Source organism: Sesamum indicum, linkage group LG3, assembly GCF_000512975.1.
Source record: "Sesamum indicum cultivar Zhongzhi No. 13 linkage group LG3, S_indicum_v1.0, whole genome shotgun sequence".
In the NCBI taxonomy this organism is placed as follows: domain Eukaryota; kingdom Viridiplantae; phylum Streptophyta; class Magnoliopsida; order Lamiales; family Pedaliaceae; genus Sesamum; species Sesamum indicum.
This window is the reverse complement of record NC_026147.1, coordinates 22,229,139-22,247,232: the sequence shown is the minus strand read 5'-3', so window position 1 is coordinate 22,247,232 and position 18,094 is coordinate 22,229,139. Positions and strand designations below refer to the sequence as shown.

Genomic DNA, 18,094 nt, shown 5'->3' with positions numbered 1-18,094 from the left:
GCATGCCTTGTTCAAACTAGTTCTACAACTAACTAATTTCATGGTCTTCTAATTACTTAGCATGGATTGTTACATTCATTATGACAACATCATTGGATTCTCCAAAAGCCGTATCCATGATTTCGAAGGTGCAATCGTCTCCTTTCTTGATGTTGTTTGATGAACAAAATTCTCGCCAACCCTTGGTCATTACAAGCCGGTCCTTTCGCCCTTGGCTAGGGTCCTTATAGAATCTCAACTTCACTGGCCATTCCCTCTGGTCAGAACCTCGAATTCTGAGAATTGCACTTTCTTTCTTGTGCATATCGTTTGGCCTCCAAATCCCCACGGGAATGTACTGTCATTAAGAAATAAGATTGTGAGTTTTTCAGATAATTTCACTTATAGCCCTGAAGTTCAGACATACCACAAAAAATTCGAACTACATGGTACAAGTTTCTAAAATCGGAAGGAATTTGTAATATAAATGTGTACTTGTTTCTAAATGAAAATTAAGGAATTCTTTTAGAACATGTATAAGATTTCAGAGAAGGGCTAAACCATTATCCTGTATCTTACAGCAATGAAAGAGCACATACCAAGTGAGGTTGTCCAGAAAGACGATGATCACTCAAGCTATAAGCCGCTATGGTCTTCCTGAAAGGAGGCATCCGACGGCAGTGAGATGAGTTAGTCCAACTTTCGACCTGTTTTTCATCTGGATTGTCCAAAATAAATCATAGCTAATCAATAAGTCAATTTTGACAAATTTATTGGACAAGAACCTATTATGGAAAATACAACGCCACCATTTTGAGGCACTGTGGAGTTCGGTGGAAATGTTTTCTCGCAAGCAGACAGGCCGAACAACGTAGCACTGAAGCGCATGTTGCCGGAATGCTCAAACACAATGAAGTCCCCGACGCTCAGCTCATGGCCCTGGATAAACCTGTTCCAGGAGCCGCCGTGGAAATAAAATTTTTCCCCACATTTTCCGACTTCAATTTTCCAGGTTCCTAGCTGGGTCGTCACCGCTGCTTCTGCTGAAAATTCTCCACTTGCATTTGCACAGAAAGCTGGCGGCAGCCACTGTGAAGTTATTACATGGTAAGTACATTGTGAAAAGAAAAGAAATGAAACTCAAAATGTATTATGAATGCATAAGACGTACCAATTTAGACTTGAAACCAGGCAACAAAACCTTGAAGAACTTCATTGAAGAATTCATCTGTTTGCGTGTGTCTCCCCAAGAGATATATAGAACACACACATCTCGGGTGTGGGGCAATTTATAAGAGAATGAACACGATGGAAACTGATCCATGCATTCACATGATTTGGTACGGTCGTTGTCTGTATATCACATTTGTATTTTAACAAAATCAAAAAAGTTCTTTCGTGCAAGGAACCCGAGAAATCCATGAGACCCTCTGAAAAGTTGAAAACACAGGAATGCTTTAATCGACATTCTTGTGAAAGTTTGCTGTAGAAGAGCTACAGACAACCTGTTGCCTTGCCTAGGCTGTCATCCTTTTACTTATAGCACACTTCATCCATAAAATTCATTTGATCCATGTAACACACTTCTTTTCCAAGTTTTCATCAGTGCTCAGAAACACCGATTTTCTTGTATTTTCCAAGTACACTCTAATATTTCATTATGTATTTGTAATATTATGAAAGTAATTAAATCAAAACATAGGAGAACTCATTTAAAAATGAGTTGGAGCCTCTCGGTGCCAGGGATGATTATGAAACAACAATCTTGTAAATTCTCTGTTTGAGATTTGATAAAGGTGTGAACTTTATTACCTGTGCATCATATCTCATATTTCATGCACAGGAATCTTCTCTGTTCATGCTGTATTCAGAACACATACAAAACATGCTATGTTTGTCTGAAATATCACTGGGAATCTTGCAGACTTATCCACTGAATCCTATTAGAATCATGGCAAGCATAATACAGACAAGGAGGAGGAAAAAGAAAAGATGTAAAGTAATAACACGCAGTGGATGTATTTGCTCTGGTCCACGTGAAGAAACTCCAGCCACCAACCCCTTCCGAATCTACTGATGTAATAATTGTTTCAATGAATTTAATAATTCACTAATCGATCCTGTCATCAGTTGGGATATTGTGTAATTAAATACTGGATATGCTCGATTTAATGAGTCCATAATTATTAGCATATTAAGCCGGTTGTTATCAGGGGATATAAGGAACTTCTACATGATTGTTTTTCATTTTTATCATAAACTGTAGAGTCTTGAAACTTGAAAGGCCCTTCTGGGAATTCTTGTTTTTTCATGTGATGAAAATGGCTGCGATTCTGAGCCTTGAACAACTCTCTTTGGGAGCTGCAGTTGCAGTAGTTGCTGTTGGAGTGTTAACTCTGTGGTTCATCAGCAGATACGTGAATCGTCTTAAGAAGACATCCTCCGGCCTCCCTCCCCCTCCTGGTACTTCTCTTCGAATATTCTTACATCTTGGGCCTTTTCTATGTCTCTTGTGTGCTTGTATGCGTGGATCAAGGTAAGGGAAACATCCAAGAACCCTGGATTTTAGCAGTCTACGTGTTTGTAGAATTGGTTATTTGAAAAAGTTAAATTCCCATGTTATGAAGAATTGAGGGCGAATATTTTGATTAGCACATCACCACCAGAAATTTCATAAACAAGAAAAATAATCTAGAGATGTTTGTTGATTATGTTCAAGTGACCTGGAACCTTGATTTAGAGCTTATCAGCAAAATCTGTGGTGTGTTAAGTCAATTGTATGTGCTATCGTACCACAAATGGGGTTCAACAAACAAGACATTTTATATTTGTTTTTTCGGTAAAGACATTTTATATTTGTTGATGGGATAAGAAATGGTGGATTGGTTGCAGTGATACCAGGGCTACCGTTGATTGGAAATCTGTTGCAATTGAAGGAGAAGAAACCTTACAAGACTTTCACCAAATGGGCTGAGATATACGGTCCTATCTATTCTATTAGGACTGGCTCCAAAACACTTGTTGTTCTCAACTCTAACGATGTCGCCAAGGAGGTGAGTGCAACTTGCTTTGCAGTTTGTCTAGTACTTGGTAAGAAAATGATCTGTTCTTACATTTGATAGTCATTCTGGCTTTGTATAGGCTATGGTGACAAGATTCTCGTCGATCTCAACAAGAAAGCTATCAAATGCAATAAAGATCCTTACTTGTGATAAAAGCATAGTTGCCCTGACTGATTATGGTGAATTTCATAGGACAGTTAAAAGGCATATTCTCAATAGTACTTTGGGACCGAATGCTCAGGTATGAACATTTCACCCAAAGGTTGTCTCCATATAACAATCATCTTAAACATCCTAAAACATGGAATTTTCTCTACTGTGTTTATTTGTCAGAAACGGCATCGTGTTCACAGGAATACCATGATCAACAACATTTCAAAACAACTGCAAGCTTATCAGAAAGAGAATCCATTTGGAGCTGTAAATCTCAGGAACATACTCCAGCCTGAGCTTTTCAGATTGGCACTGAAACAGGTATTAGCTCCCGCTAAGGTTTCTCTTATTACTTGAACTTACAAGGATAACGAGTTCCTTATGTTGTTTCCAGGTTCTTGGAAATGATGTGGAGTCTGTATATGTCGAGGAACTTGGGATTACTTTGTCAAAGGAAGAGATGTTTGAAATTCTGGTGATCGACCCCATGAAAGGTGCCATCGACGTGGACTGGAGGGACTTCTTTCCATATTTGAAATGGATTCCTAACAAAAGCTTTGAGAACAATATTCAGCGAATGTATTTTCGTAGGCAAGCTGTGATGACTGCACTCATTAACGAACAAAAAGAACGGATTTCTCGTGGGGAGGTACACTTTACTCTATTTGAAATTCTTTTCCATTTTGTAACTGTTAATCCACTGATTTCAGAGAAATTAACAATGTAATGTTGTTTTTCCTCAAACAGGAAGTGGGTTGTTACCTGGACTACTTGTTATCAGAAGCCAAAACATTGTCTGAGCAACAAGTGCTAATGCTGCTATGGGAAGCCATAATCGAATCATCAGACACAACTTTGGTGACAACAGAATGGGCCATGTATGAACTTGCTAAAGATCACAAACGACAGGTCGATGCACTTTCATGTAACTTAGATGCACATCAATTCTTTTGAATGTCTTCATTTACATGATTTACTTTTCTTTGCAATAGGATCGTCTCTATCATGAAATTCTTCGTGTTTGTGGAGATGACAAAATTACAGAGGAGAAGTTGAATGAAGTTCCCTACTTATCAGCCGTTTTCCATGAAACTCTGAGAAAGCATAGTCCTGCTCCTATAGTTCCTCCACGATACGTTCAAGAAGATACGCAATTAGGAGGGTATCATATTCCAGCAGGAACCGAGGTAATCACACAGTCGCTTCCACTAGACACTTGCAATTTCATCAGGAAGGAAACAGAATGCTAACCATGTCTGATTTTAGCAGATTGCTATAAATATTTTCGGATGTAACATGGACAAGAATGTGTGGGACAGTCCTGAGAGCTGGAAGCCCGAGAGGTTTCTTGATGAAAAATGTGATGCAATGGACCTACACAAGACCATGGCTTTTGGAGGTGGGAAGAGGCTGTGTGCAGGTGCTCTCCAAGCAATGCTGATATCTTGCACGACGATTGGGAGACTGGTGCAAGAGTTTGAGTGGAGTCTGAAGGATGGAGAAGAAGAAAACATCGATACGCTCGGCCTCACTACTCATAAACTCCATCCTATGCAAGCAATTCTGAAGCCAAGAAATTTAGTATAGTTGGTCATGAATGAGTCATGTCTGATGTTCAAGTGTGGTCCATTTTAAGGTTTCATGACTGGTTAGGAAATTGAACCTTTTGTTAGAACCTCAGCAACAGTATGTTTGTCTTGCATGCATATGTCCAAGTATTTTGTCACTGTGGACATAGAAAGTTGATGTTTTATGCACTAGATGTTTGTACTTTTCAGACAGTGAAGCAGAGAAACAAGCTTGAATGATTTCTTGTGAAATTAAATGAGAGAAGGATGAAAGAATAGTCCTACTAAAGGGAATGGTATTGACAGGGAACTTTGCACCATTCAGTGATTATCACAGAGTTGGTCTAACTAATACATTGCATTTTTTTTAGGATTAATTCCACTTAAACTTCTTCTGAAATTACAAAATTATAATCCCCCCCCCCCAAAAATCTCAAATTTACACTTACACCTTTCCAAAAATTTATATTTACACCTGACATTTTTTTCGTTATGGTTTGGACCAGAAATGCTGGCGTTGGCCAAAAAAAACTATAAATATTTTCAATTTACCGCTCATTTTATATTCTCATGTAATAAATTTGTATTTATAAAAAAAAATATAATAATACTAACCCCACGTTACATATATTTCTATTACATTTATTCCTTTATAAATATAAAAATATACATAAAAATATTAAATAAGAGACAAAAATTAAAAATTTATGCAACTTTTTTTTTTAACGTTAGCATTCTTAATCCAAATTTATCAGATTATCTAGTACCCAAACTTTTCAAAAAAAAAGTCTGAAAAAATTATCCGCATCTAAAGTCGGAATCCAAACTACCCAACCAAACACCCATCTATAGATCGCACAACCACAAAATTGTAAATTCAAATCCACAAATACGGTGTTATTGTTTACTTATCGTAACAGTACCTTATTTTTTTTATTTATTTTGAATATGCTTGTTAATTATCCACAAATTTAAATATATTAGATGATGTAGTAATAGTTTTTTTTTAAAAAAAAAAAAAAGAAAAGAAAAGAAACTGTGCTGAGCAATGAGTGGTTGGAGCAGTTGCTTCGTGATTAAGGGGAACATTGTTCCACGTTCATTGCATTTGGATTTGGTCACTGCCTCCCTCAAAATTACATTCTAGTGGTTGACTTCAACCCCTAAACCTCTTCCCCCCTGTTGAATTTTTGTTTTTCTTCTATTATTAATTTTAATTTCATCCACCATATATATATATTTGACTTGCAATAAATAAATTCAGAATAAATATGAATTTTTATCTGATTTTTTTATTAAATCAAATTTAATGAATTTTGACTAATAGATGTATTTATTTGTAAAATTAAAGCAAAATTTCAAGAGTATTGAATGTAATTTTTCAAACTATATAGAAATATAGTTACATCAAAACTCATGAAAATAAAATGTAATTGTCCCATTATTATATACGAGGATCTTGATCTGTTTCAATATTAGATATAATAAAACATTTATTTTGAATATTTTTTTATTCCATTTAATTTAGACCCAAAGTCAAAATTATAATATATGTAGATAATGAAGCTAATTAATTTATATTTTTTAATTATTTAATTTTGAGAAAAAGACAGCAGAGCAAAAGTATGAGTCAGCAACATACATCTGACCGTAGGCTAGTATGTAAGCTCTTGCGTCACTACCCCAATCCCATGCAGGAAGCATCTATAATTATGAAAACAAATAAATATTTAATCACCAACTTGTCGAAAGATGAGCATGTCCGGTCACCTCATAATATCGTAAATGCAAAAAATAAAGGAAAAAAAAAGTACAAATAACTGTTCGTGATATTGTAAATTATTTTTTATCAAAAAATAATAATAATTTATTTTTTTATCTTTTTCTAAATACAATAATTTTAAAATATAAAAATAATTTATTTTTTAAAATAAAATAATTTACTTTTTTAGATAGAAAGGTAAATAAATAAATAAATTACTATTTTATTTTTATAAAGAGTAATTGCTTATTAGCAAAATCTGAATCTATAAATAAATGGTCAAACCTCAAACTTCCAACCATTTATTATTATCTTCTTCAATTTAAATAAATAAATAACAATAAGTTGAGGACTTGTCGTTGCTTCCAGAGGTAGAGTCAAAAAGTAAGGGATATTTACGTCATTTTTTTAATTCGAAAATTTTTAGGTGTGAAAGCAATCATAGGAAAATAATAGACAGCCAGTAGGAAGTGGGGAGGAAGGAACACCGTCTCACGTCTTCTTGGGTCGCTTAGTCTGAAAACCCTATAATACCCCCTTTTGCTTAAAAAATTACCAGTGCATGTGTTCATTCAAACTTTAAAAATGGAAGAAAAAAATTATAAAAATTGAGACACTTGAAGATTAAAATTTAATTTTTAAATTATATATGAATCGATAAAATTTAGAATAATAATTTTATATCAAGAAATGTAAAATTTTTTAAAAAAATATAATTCTAAAATAGAGTTGAAGTATTTTTATTAACTTTTAGTTTTCTTGAAAATTGAAAAAATGGGGTAATCAATTAAAAAAAAGAATAAATTATAGTTGTCTTTCTTAAAATTTATTATAATTATGAATATCTTTTATGATTTAAAAAATTATAAATATTCTCCTTTAATTTAAATAATTATGTAGTCTCTAGAAGGTGAGGTGAATATTTCTATTTTATCTATATTAAAATTTTAAAAATAATTGACGGCGCATAAAATAAATAATTTACAGAAATGTTAGTTCATAATAATATTTTAAAAAAATTTAAAATTTATAAAAATTAGATAAAAATATAATAAAATCTAACCAAATGTGCTTGTTATCAGGCATATAAAAAAATAATTTATTATTATACTAAATTTCAGCAGTAATTTACTATAAAAAAATATTAGAATTTAGGTAAAAGCAATAAAAGTAGTGTTTTTTGAGTTGAAGAAAGAAATAGCTTTTCTGTAATAAGATAGGAATGAAAGGGCAAGCATGTAGGATGTAGCCACCAACTGGCCCACTCTCTTTTATTAAACCCCTCTTCTCTCCCTACTGTCTGAAAATTTCCCCTTCCCCGAATTCCCTGCCAGCCGTCCTGCGCCAATTCCCCCTCTATTCTCTGGGAGAGCTCTGCCCTATCGCCGCCGCGAGGGTTCTGCTTTTCCTCACTTCTTACTCTCAACCGCCCTGAATCTCCAACTTACAACTGATCTGACCCCACTTTTCAATTCTTCCTTTTGTCTTCCGATTCATCACTGGTCTTAATTACGATGGGATTATTTGCTTTCTAGAGCTCTTGCTCATCTCACAGATCACCTCAAACCCCGAAATTTTCATTTACTTCTTGATCAGCCTCTTACAATTTGCCGTTATGGCGATTCGATTCACCGTCACCTACTCGGCCACCGTCGCCTCAAACCTTGCCGCCTCCTCCGCCGCATCCGGGAAATGCGCTGCCTCGCGGTTCTTTCACGAGTGCGCCACGAGATCACGAATTTTCCAGCACCCGCCAACGCAAAAACCTGACTCCAGTTACTCCGACTTCCGTCGGCCCGTAGTGGGCCCTGGTGGCGTCTACTCGAAGCCTTCCATACATTCGATTCTGGCCGATGAAATTACTGGCGGAAGTACCCAATCGCCTGTGGTTTTGGGATTAATTTCTTTGATGAAGCAATCAATTGGGGCTTCTTCCAACGTAAGCGTTTTGGGAATTTCACCCCTGAAGGTGTCACCGATTGTTTCCTTGTTGTCAGGTTCTAAGTGGTTACCTTGTAACGAGCCCACGATCACGGAGGTGGATAGAGGAGGGACAGTTGCTAGTAGCATAGGCGACAGTATCAGCAAAGGAACACGCAAGAATGGTAGTGGTACCGGTAGTGAAACTAAGTGTTCGGAAGCATTGGCGATGGCTAAGAGTGGTGGTGCAAGCAGCGTGAAGGTTTTGCCACAGAGCACTGGTGGTAGTAGTAGCAGTAATAGTTGGCTTTTGAAAATGATGAATCTTTGCTTCAGCTCTGAGGATGTGAAGGCGGCTTTCACCGCTTTCAGTGTTAGCATATTGTTCAAGTCTACTTTGGCTGAGCCGAGGTCAATTCCTTCCACGTCTATGTACCCTACACTTGACGTGGGCGATAGAATTCTAGCTGAGAAGGTATGTATCTATTAAGCTGAGATTTTAGTTGAATTGATTTATCATTGTTAGGAGATTTATAGGCTTTTACTTGGATATTAGAATCAATTCTTGAATTTGAATATTGGTGGTGAGGCTTGCTGATGGATATATAATCTATCTCACTGATCTGCCAGAAACTAAAGGTGGACAATCATTCAAGTGTTGAGTACAGTTTGTTTTGTATTGCCAGAGTTTTAGATGTTGATCCGAGTAATGCAGTAGTTGATCAAGATGCTTGTGCCCAGAAAAGTAAATCCATTTTGGGGTGCATAATCGTGAGATTTTTAAATATCAATTCCCATCTCATTTTATGAAGACCTACTCAGTTATTTCACACATTCTGAGCCTATATTTGAGGTTTATCACAATGCTTTCAATGTATTACCATCAAGAAAGCCTTTAGATGTTGTGGCGGATATAATCCTATAATGTTATTTTGGCTATCATTTCTAATGATAGATCTTAAATAGTTGTTAGTTGTCTCATTTTTATTTTATAATGAGAGAACAAAATCATGATACAACTTCAAGTTTCAAGATTACCATAACTTATCCCTGCGAATGCGTTTACTCATCTTGTTATGTCCGATTCCTCATAAGAAATGTCTGTTGATGGATGGTCCAGATGTAAAAATATTTTTCTTTAATATTTGAACTAGTTTTCTTTGATATTCAGATGACGAATGCCATCAATAGTATGTGATTTACATGCTAGATCTTTTGGGTGGTTTCTCCAGGTTTCTTATATTTTCAGGAAGCCTGAAGTCTCGGAAATTGTGATTTTCAAGGCTCCTTCAATTCTTCAGGTATATTTGGATTTGTTCATAGCATAATCACTCTGATGTTTTACACCATCTCATGGATTAAAATGTAAAAGTTGGTTTGTCACTTGCTTGCAGGAAATTGGATTTAGTCCATCTGATGTGTTTATCAAACGAGTTGTAGCTACAGCTGGTGACTACGTTGAGGTAAGAATATTTAAGTGGTTATGTAAATCTTCTCCATCACACGATCTAAGTTATCCCTTGTGCAGGTTCATGATGGAAAATTGATGGTCAATGGTATAGTTCAAGATGAGGATTTCATTTTGGAGCCACTTGAATATGAAATGGATCCAGTGGTAATGCTTTGTGCCTGTTCTCCAGTTTAGCATTTCATTATGCTTTGATCATCATATATAATTGGCAGAAATCTTGCTTACTATTTCTTTTCTTTTATAGCTTGTACCAGAAGGCTATGTGTTCGTGTTGGGGGACAACCGTAATAACAGTTTTGACTCTCATAACTGGTAATCAATATGCTGCTTTATGATTATGATTGCCAACATTTTATCATATGCTTCTTGTTGATCATAAGGAACCTATCTGTAATTCATAGTTCTCTCTGCTTCTTAATTCCTGATCTAACTCCTGCATGACTCTTGTATGATAAAATTAATAGAATGAAGAATCATGTGAAATAAGTGGACATTTTTATAATTATGGTTGCATTTCAGTAACATGTATACGGGAACTGTAGATTCTGAGTCAGAATTGTGGGGTTTTTACAGGGGTCCGCTGCCTATCGAGAATATTATCGGAAGGTCAGTCTTCCGGTATTGGCCTCCTTCAAAAGTATCCGACACTCTGTACGGCACATCCCAGCAGAGGTCTACTGTTGTATTTTCATGACGCCACTCCGCCTGGTTCCTGCAGAAATGGTTCACATCAGTTCTTTTATCCATTTGATATCTTTTGAACAAATCTTTTTGCAGCCCTTCTCAGCTTATTGGGCACCTGCGATCACTAGTTTCCTTTTACCCTGATGCACGCAGAAAGTGTTAATTATGACGGATCATGGGATCCTTCACCAACCCGTGTTCGCCCCAACAGCCAAATTCGGCTCATTTTCAATTCTTTGTATCATCATTCAACTTTCATTTGGTGGAGATTAATGAATCAAAAGGATCCAATCGATTGATCGATCATGGCATCCTCTGGCTTCTGCTTCTCTATTACTCCCCCAGCCCCACACATGAATGGATATTCACATGTTCACAAAGATGGAGGTTTTTCGACTATTGCAAGCTGTTTCACGCGCATAAACTGGGCGCAACTGCAACCGGTCTCGATCATTGGAGGCGAATACTCGCTGGAGCAAGTACTTAAAAGAGTAGTAGCCTGGTGAAACTGGGTCTTGTGGGGTTATATTTTTGCAGCAGCTGATTTTTATACCTGAATTGCCTTTGCAAAGGGTGTACATCAGTACAAGACCTGTAATGTAATGTATGTGTTACTCTGGAAAAGAGAATGACTAGGCGCTTATTCTTATTCCATTATTTAGAATCTTATATGCTCCAATACTTGTTATTTATTTGAGTATTCCTACTTTTACGCTAACTCAGAATTCAAAATGAAAAAAAATATAAACAAAAATGTTCAAGCACGTTTTTTCATCTCTTACATGTTTTAAATAATAATTAAAACACGAATGAAATTGTCGACTGAAAACTTTTATAGATATTTATGCCCTCAGTATAATAATCCTAATTAACACGACTTTGAGATTATATTTTGGGGGGTTAATTTAGGTAGAAATCGCTAATTGATCTTTAAAGAGATGAATACTGAAACTGAGAAAGGGGCAAAAAAAAAAAAAAAAAAAAAAAAAAAAAAAAAAAAAAAACCAAAATTACCTTATTAAGCGTTTTTGCTGGTAGGGGTGCACGAATCTTAAATCACCGCCTCTGAAAGCCCATTACTGTCGATCAATTTCCCACTGAGATCGCCGACCACCCGCCGGCGGAATTGTTGGATTACTGTTCACTCATTTATTGTTGATCCATCATCATTTTTGATATTGTGTAATAATATTGCGATGCTCAGCCGAAACTTTACGCCATTTCTGCTGGTAATAATCGTCCAATTCGTTTCGTTGATAAGCTCATCAACCGTCCTACCGCCACCCGCCTTCAACCTCTCCAGCTTTCTCTATCCCAAAGTCACCACCTTCGTTGAATCGGGCATTCCTTCTCCACCGCCGAGTTTTTTGCAGGTCGGTTTGAAATCTCGAGCATAAAAATGTTCATTAATTACTCCTCGCTGCTTGTGTTTACTTGCTTTGCTCTTTTGCGAGTTTAGAGCTCCAAGCGGTGGTGATAGGCGTGAGTTTCTGATCAGGATTTCTTCTTTCCCCCACTTTTTTTTCCTGTTTTTTTTCGGCTCTTGATGTTAAAGAAATTGATCAGTTACTGTGTAGCGGCGGAGTTAAGTTGAGAGCAAACGGCAAACTGGTTTTCTTTTCAACCGAGGGAATTAGTATGATTGAAGTTTCGGTTATGAGTGCTAATCCTGTATCTTTCTTTAATTACTTTGCGGATTTAATTTAGGGTGTGCTGGATGCGATCGCCAATAAAGAGAAATGGGTATTGGAGGACATTCGGGTTTCGGAGTTGGATGTAAAGAAAGCTAAATACAGGTCAGTGCAAAGATATGAGGTTCAGGTTCGTTTTGGGAAGGCTCGAATTGTTCTTAAGATGTATGAGGAAGTATCAGAATGGAAGAAAATGGAGGCTCCAAGGAAAAATGAGACATCAAATTTTGAAGCGTCGGCTAGGAGAATTGGTTCTGAGGCTGTAATTGATAGTTTTAAAATTGAAGGTCCTTTTGAATTGCGGGTTGCTGGAAATGATGATCAGCTCTCGCTGATGTTGCCGGTATGCTCTTCTTTCCTTTTGATGCTTCTTTGATCTTTTTAGACCTTTTTACATGCTAATTTAGGGAGCTTTACTTTTTCATGTAGATTAGTTGACTTGGGTGTTCAAGTGCAGTGTGGTCTTGGGTAAGAGGAAAAACAGTGTTTAGAGGAATATAATCTGGTTTATTACAATTGAGGATATACTAGAAACAGGGAACAGAACATGGATGTGAAACACTTGGGCTCGAAAAATATATTTAATATATGTCAAAGTTTTTGAGATATTGTGGACAATGTTTATTGCCAGATACAGGGGATGGAAACAAACCTAATTGTAACTTTAAAAAAACTCTCTTTGATTTATGTATGCTCAATATATGTAATATAATCATGGTGCTTTTGTGCTGAGAGTGACTTTTCTTGACTGAATATATCAGTTAAACACTACGTACTCTGGCTTGAGACGGATATCTGTCGGTGAAGGCATCACTGTAGAAGTGAAAGGCGCTGAAGAAATTTCCATATTTCATCCTTCTGATTATCATCAACTTCCATTTGGTGCTTTCACTAAGATGAAGTGGAATGAGGTCGGATCTATTTGGCCTGCTTTATGCACAGCACTACTGCCTGTACGTATTCTGGGGTCTGCATCAGTGGTTGCTTACAGAGATCGAAGACCTGCTACAGTTATCCTAACTGTTTTTTCATCCAGAGATGCAATTAAATTATTGCCTGATAAGTGTTATGTCAGACCACACTATGAGAAACCGAGGCATCTTCATAGTCCTTTAAATACCAGAATAGGCTTGCTGGATAGAATATTGAGGGGTTTCCTAAATGAGAGTGGCAATGCAAACGCTGCTTTGGGATCTCTGAAGGCAAGAGTTAGAGGTTCAACCATATTTCGCTTTCAGTTGGAAATGGAAAGGCACATCAGAAGCAATGATACTTACTGGAGCGCGTTAGCTGAGTGGAGAACAAGGCCTAATATTGAACGTGTATGGTTTGAAGTAGTGGCAAGAATTGAAGGTCAGGTACTGAAGCCTCTAGTCATCAAGAAAGTTAGAACGTTAAATGGAACAGATTCATTTGCTTGGAGTAGTTTAGTATCAAATCTTTCCTTCACAAAGTTTCCTCCGGCCCTTCTCCCTCCCAAGGCACTGACTCTGGGAGTGAAGTGGTAGGAGAAATTTCTCACTTCTTTAAATAGCTTGACATTAATCATTTGCAGTCAAGCGGTTTTCCTCTGTATAAAAATTTGTTCATGTAGGCGTAATGATCTGCTCAACAGCTTGTTACTTGGATTTGTACATTAACAGTGAAGTAATATAAAGCTTTCTCATCAGTAGAGATGGCCTTTTTCTTTACCTGTACTTTTTCACATACATGTAAGAGAATTGTTTCTATAATACAATTCTTTCCTCAGCACAGTCCGTGCCACCACTATCTACTTGCTCTACTTGCTTTACTCGTACCTTCTTGTACTCAAACCAAGATGCACATAGTAAATAGACACCAAAATTCACCATACTTAGGCCTGCAAGTAACCAGTAGAAGTATTCCAGCTTGTCCCTGTTCAGACTTCAGATTGTTACTAGCCAGCCATCCTCCACTCAAGTTGTTCACCACATTCACTGCCACCGTGCTGGTGTAGTAGCCAAATGCAAACGAGCACCAGCAGATGGCGGTGCAGAGGGACTTCATGCCTAATGAGCTCTCAGCATAGAAGAAATCCAACAGCCCGACCAATGTAAATATATCAGCTTTTCCAAATATAGCATATTAGATGGCTATCCAGAAAACGCTCATTGGCAGGGGTCCTGGTGAGTCCACCATATTCTACTTTATAGCTACAGTTTTTCTGTGTTTTCAAATGATTTCACTCACTGCCATGGAAATGGCTGAAAGAATGAGTCCCACTCCAACCCGTTGGTCATACAAGGGGATTAGTATGAACATGAATAACATCAGGATCACTGGAATGGAGGATGCTGGCATCTCGAAATTTCCTATCTTTCTGTTTGTTGTTGTGCTTTTGCTGGATGGAGAATGTCTGGAGCTGAGCCATACGGGTGTTCATGAAAACAGTGCTAAGTATTATTGGGAGCATTCTGACTATGATTTTGTTTCTTCAACTTGTGTGACGGTACACATTTTCGAATTTTGTAATTTCAAATCTATCAATTCAACTGCAAACGTTGGGGGTATTCTGGCTATAAATTTGCTGAAATTAGGGGGTCAATTGTGCAAAAAAAAATGTCAAATTTCTAATATTTTGATTAAAATTAAATTGGCAGTGGGAGTAAATCAAATAGATAGCTCACTAAAATAGTAATCAACAAACGTGATGGATTTCAAAAATTATAAACAATTAATAATATCAAAACCAACGAAAATATAAACACCCTAATATAATTTAATGTTTCCAACTTGCTACATATACTCCCAAGAATTACTTTTTCAAAAGAAAAATTGTTCTTGACAAGAAAAGACATTAAACATAGCTAGTGAAGAATGTTCTGTTTTTCTTCAGGACATGTGGTCCACATCAAGCGTGTCAAAGACTATATCGAAAATTTTTCATTATTATCAGATAAAATCTCTAGATGAAAACTTCCGCCACATCAATATAAAAAAAGATGAAATTTGAACTTTCGGGTAGAAGTAAAAGTTGGATGTTTGGATAAGAAAATAAAAGATTTTTTTTTAAAAAAAAAATGAGCTATAGTAAAATGAATTTATTTATTACATCATCAAAACATAATATAATACTCAACAGAACAACTTCACTGCCAATCATATTTCTTATCGAATTTCCTTTTGTGATTCCTAAAGTAGAAGCCATCGCTCTGTGCTAACCAAAAGCATAAGCCCCCACTGCAGTCTTCCGACCTGGTCGAGTCGAAAACCACGAATCCTTGATGCTCCCTACCCCATTCAAAATTACAAAGGAAGGATGTTCTTTCCTCAACATTTTCATGAAATGCACTCCACTTGTAATATTGGTATGCATTAAGTGTATGATTACTGATATCGGTATCTGCCGATGCACAACGGAACGTCAACGGAGCAGAACCCGAGGGGAGGCCGTCGAAGATCTCGACCTCGTATTCAGGGCGGCTGGAAGATACAGAACTGATGATCTTTCGGACAAGGATGATTGATACGACCAAAACTCTGATCAAGCCTTTGATTTTCATCGTAATATCTACAAATTTCTTTGTTCTGATTGAAAAATAGGATATGGAACAAGTATTTTCATGATGTCTATATATATAGATTACTGTTATGTATTAAGGAAAAACTATTCAGAAAATCACTTACAAAATTTTCTTTTTTCTGGAGTTTGACTATTGGATTTATATATATCAAGAATGGAGAATTGATTCTTTAATATAATTATAAAATCACAATAATGTTTAATTTATCGTAGTGATATGTTTTATTTAATTCTGGAGTGATTTCCTTCATTTAAATTCACCAATAATCAAATTAAGTTCAAATATCATTATTGAAAGAAAAACAGAATTCGATTTGACTTATATAAAATTTCAAACACATTTAAATAGTGACATGGTCCGGATAAAACTTTCAATAAAAATTTTAACGATAAATTATATTAACACCACTTAAAGGCGATGCTAATCATACAAATGTTTTTTACTTTTTCTAAATTTACAATTGCATTCTTTAAAATAATCATTATAATTATATAAATACGTCCCCTGTTCAATGACGAAATTTTACACTAATATAATGGTATAGTTGTTTGATATTGATAATTAGTATATAGTTGTTATAATTATATAAATATTTGATATTATTAATTATAATTAATTTATAAAAAAATAATAATTGATTGATTTGAAGTAAAAAAGAAAGAATTATAATAAAAATAAATTACAATAAGTGGATTGAGAGGTGATTGGATATGTAATGGGACCAAAAACGTGTTTGGCAATTGAGACAATTACTTGACCAATTATTAAAAAGCATATGGCTCAATTCTTGTACCAGCAATTTACACGTGAAGAGAAGAGGAGGATGTTGACAGTTTGAACTACTCTTCCCACTCTCACTCCCACTCCCAATTCATTAATTAATTTTTAATAATCAAATTATAATAAATTAATCAGTCGCTGAAAGCGATTAACTACTACTCGACAAACATCATTTATTTATCATAAGTGAAACCCCGTCGAAGTTTCCGGGAACGACGTCGTAACGTACTCCCGCACCTCCCTCGCTATCACATTCCTCATTGTATCCCAGAACCCCACCGGAAAACTCTCCCCCCGCCTCTCCTTAGGGGCGCCGCAGCCCATTCCCGGCGGCGCTAACGACAACGCCGTCATCGGATCATATTCGTCAAAATCACTGCTCACAGGACTCAGACTACACCCTGCAGAGGCCGTATTCTTCAACCCTTGCTCACTCCTCTGCTTCTGCTGTAACTGCAACTGATATCTCCTCTTCAGAGTAGAATTCCAGTGGTTTTTGACGGCATTGTCAGTGCGGCCAGGGAGCAGCCGCGCAATGGTTGCCCATCTATTACCGTACCTTTCGTGCGCCGCCAAGATGGTTTCGTCCTCCGCCGCGGAGAAGGGGCGGTGCTCTACATTCGGGCTGAGCTGGTTGCACCACCGTAGCCTACAAGACTTCCCGGACCGACCCTTTATGTACTTACTTATCAAAGACCAGTTCCGGGCTCCGTACCGCTCCACCAATCGCGTCAGGATCTTGTCCTCCTCGGCGCTCCATGGACCTTTAATCCTCTCACACTTGTCCCCGCTCCGCGGCGTTTTGCCTCCGGACAAGGAAGATGAGCCCGACGAGGAGTCGGAGGAAGACGAACTCACCGATGAAGATCTATGAAATAAGTCCATACTTCAATTGATGAGATTAGCGTTAATTTTGTTTGAACAAGAGTACGTTGAAAGAAAGTTTGAAGGTTATTTGTAGTGTAGAGAGCAAGTGAGGGAGGGAGAGTAGTTTGAGTGAGAAGAGGAAACTATATCTCTTTATATAGAGAGCGATGGAGAAATAGATACAGGGAATATATATGTATATATACACGCTAGAGAGAGAAAGTAATGTAGAGGGTGCATGCATTTTAGGGCAATGTGTTGGTTCTTGGAAACTGCTTTCTGTAAAGTTGGTGGGGATGGGGTGGAGGGTTTGTCTTTTTTCGGCCCTCCTCTCTCTCTCTCTCTCTCTTTCATATTATCAAAATTAATTCTGAATTATAACTCAAATTAAATTTGATCAAATATAAAAATTTCAATTTTAGATATCAAATTCGTGATACATATTTTTCATTACAATAAATTTGTGATTCAAACATATAATCTTAAATTTATTTATGCAACGATGTCCACCTTAATCAATAGATTAAATTAAAGTTGGAGGGTTTAAAATGGAGAGCCATTTGGGATACAAAGAAGCGGTGGATAAAGGGGAAAATGGGAGTTCTGGGCAGC

At 36.7% G+C, this 18,094-nt stretch overlaps 4 protein-coding genes across 4 annotated transcripts; 2 read left to right on the top strand and 2 right to left on the bottom strand.

The window, feature by feature from the left end:
• On the bottom strand, nt 42-1,612 carry LOC105159192 (B3 domain-containing protein REM5-like). The gene is made up of 4 exons (XM_011076163.2): nt 1,151-1,612; nt 789-1,068; nt 579-697; nt 42-337 (listed from the first exon to the last, which is right to left on the bottom strand). The coding sequence occupies exons 1-4, from the start codon at nt 1,301-1,303 to the stop codon at nt 53-55; spliced, it is 837 nt and encodes a 278-aa protein (XP_011074465.1). The 5' UTR covers nt 1,304-1,612; the 3' UTR covers nt 42-52.
• On the top strand, nt 2,012-5,002 carry LOC105159190 (ent-kaurene oxidase, chloroplastic). Its single transcript, XM_011076162.2, has 8 exons — nt 2,012-2,442; nt 2,872-3,032; nt 3,121-3,282; nt 3,375-3,515; nt 3,589-3,843; nt 3,942-4,103; nt 4,187-4,381; nt 4,464-5,002. Exons 1-8 carry the CDS (start codon nt 2,295-2,297, stop codon nt 4,779-4,781), a joined length of 1,542 nt encoding a protein of 513 aa, XP_011074464.1. The 5' UTR covers nt 2,012-2,294; the 3' UTR covers nt 4,782-5,002.
• LOC105159284 lies at nt 7,783-13,981 on the top strand. The gene is made up of 11 exons (XM_020692527.1): nt 7,783-8,919; nt 9,677-9,745; nt 9,839-9,907; nt 9,973-10,059; nt 10,160-10,227; nt 10,489-10,605; nt 10,693-10,757; nt 10,945-11,078; nt 11,655-11,972; nt 12,307-12,633; nt 13,052-13,981. The coding sequence occupies exons 1-11, from the start codon at nt 8,140-8,142 to the stop codon at nt 13,796-13,798; spliced, it is 2,781 nt and encodes a 926-aa protein (XP_020548186.1). The 5' UTR covers nt 7,783-8,139; the 3' UTR covers nt 13,799-13,981.
• Nucleotides 16,593-17,641, bottom strand: LOC105159189 (transcription factor MYB44). Its single transcript, XM_011076161.2, has one exon. It carries the CDS (start codon nt 17,498-17,500, stop codon nt 16,796-16,798), a length of 705 nt encoding a protein of 234 aa, XP_011074463.1. The 5' UTR covers nt 17,501-17,641; the 3' UTR covers nt 16,593-16,795.

Coding starts and splice junctions, on each gene's coding strand:
- LOC105159192 (XM_011076163.2), bottom strand. CDS start 1,303: ATGGATCAGTTTCCATCGTGTTCATTCTCTTATAAATTGCCCCACACC. Junction 698..788: donor CTCCACAGTGCCTCAAAATG/GTGGCGTTGTAT, acceptor TGGACAATCCAG/ATGAAAAACAGGTCGAAAGT. Junction 338..578: donor TTTCTGGACAACCTCACTTG/GTATGTGCTCTT, acceptor TCTTAATGACAG/TACATTCCCGTGGGGATTTG.
- LOC105159190 (XM_011076162.2), top strand. CDS start 2,295: ATGAAAATGGCTGCGATTCTGAGCCTTGAACAACTCTCTTTGGGAGCT. Junction 2,443..2,871: donor CGGCCTCCCTCCCCCTCCTG/GTACTTCTCTTC, acceptor GATTGGTTGCAG/TGATACCAGGGCTACCGTTG. Junction 4,104..4,186: donor CTAAAGATCACAAACGACAG/GTCGATGCACTT, acceptor TCTTTGCAATAG/GATCGTCTCTATCATGAAAT.
- LOC105159284 (XM_020692527.1), top strand. CDS start 8,140: ATGGCGATTCGATTCACCGTCACCTACTCGGCCACCGTCGCCTCAAAC. Junction 11,079..11,654: donor GCGAATACTCGCTGGAGCAA/GTACTTAAAAGA, acceptor CACGAATCTTAA/ATCACCGCCTCTGAAAGCCC. Junction 11,973..12,306: donor CACCGCCGAGTTTTTTGCAG/GTCGGTTTGAAA, acceptor GATTTAATTTAG/GGTGTGCTGGATGCGATCGC.
- LOC105159189 (XM_011076161.2), bottom strand. CDS start 17,500: ATGGACTTATTTCATAGATCTTCATCGGTGAGTTCGTCTTCCTCCGAC.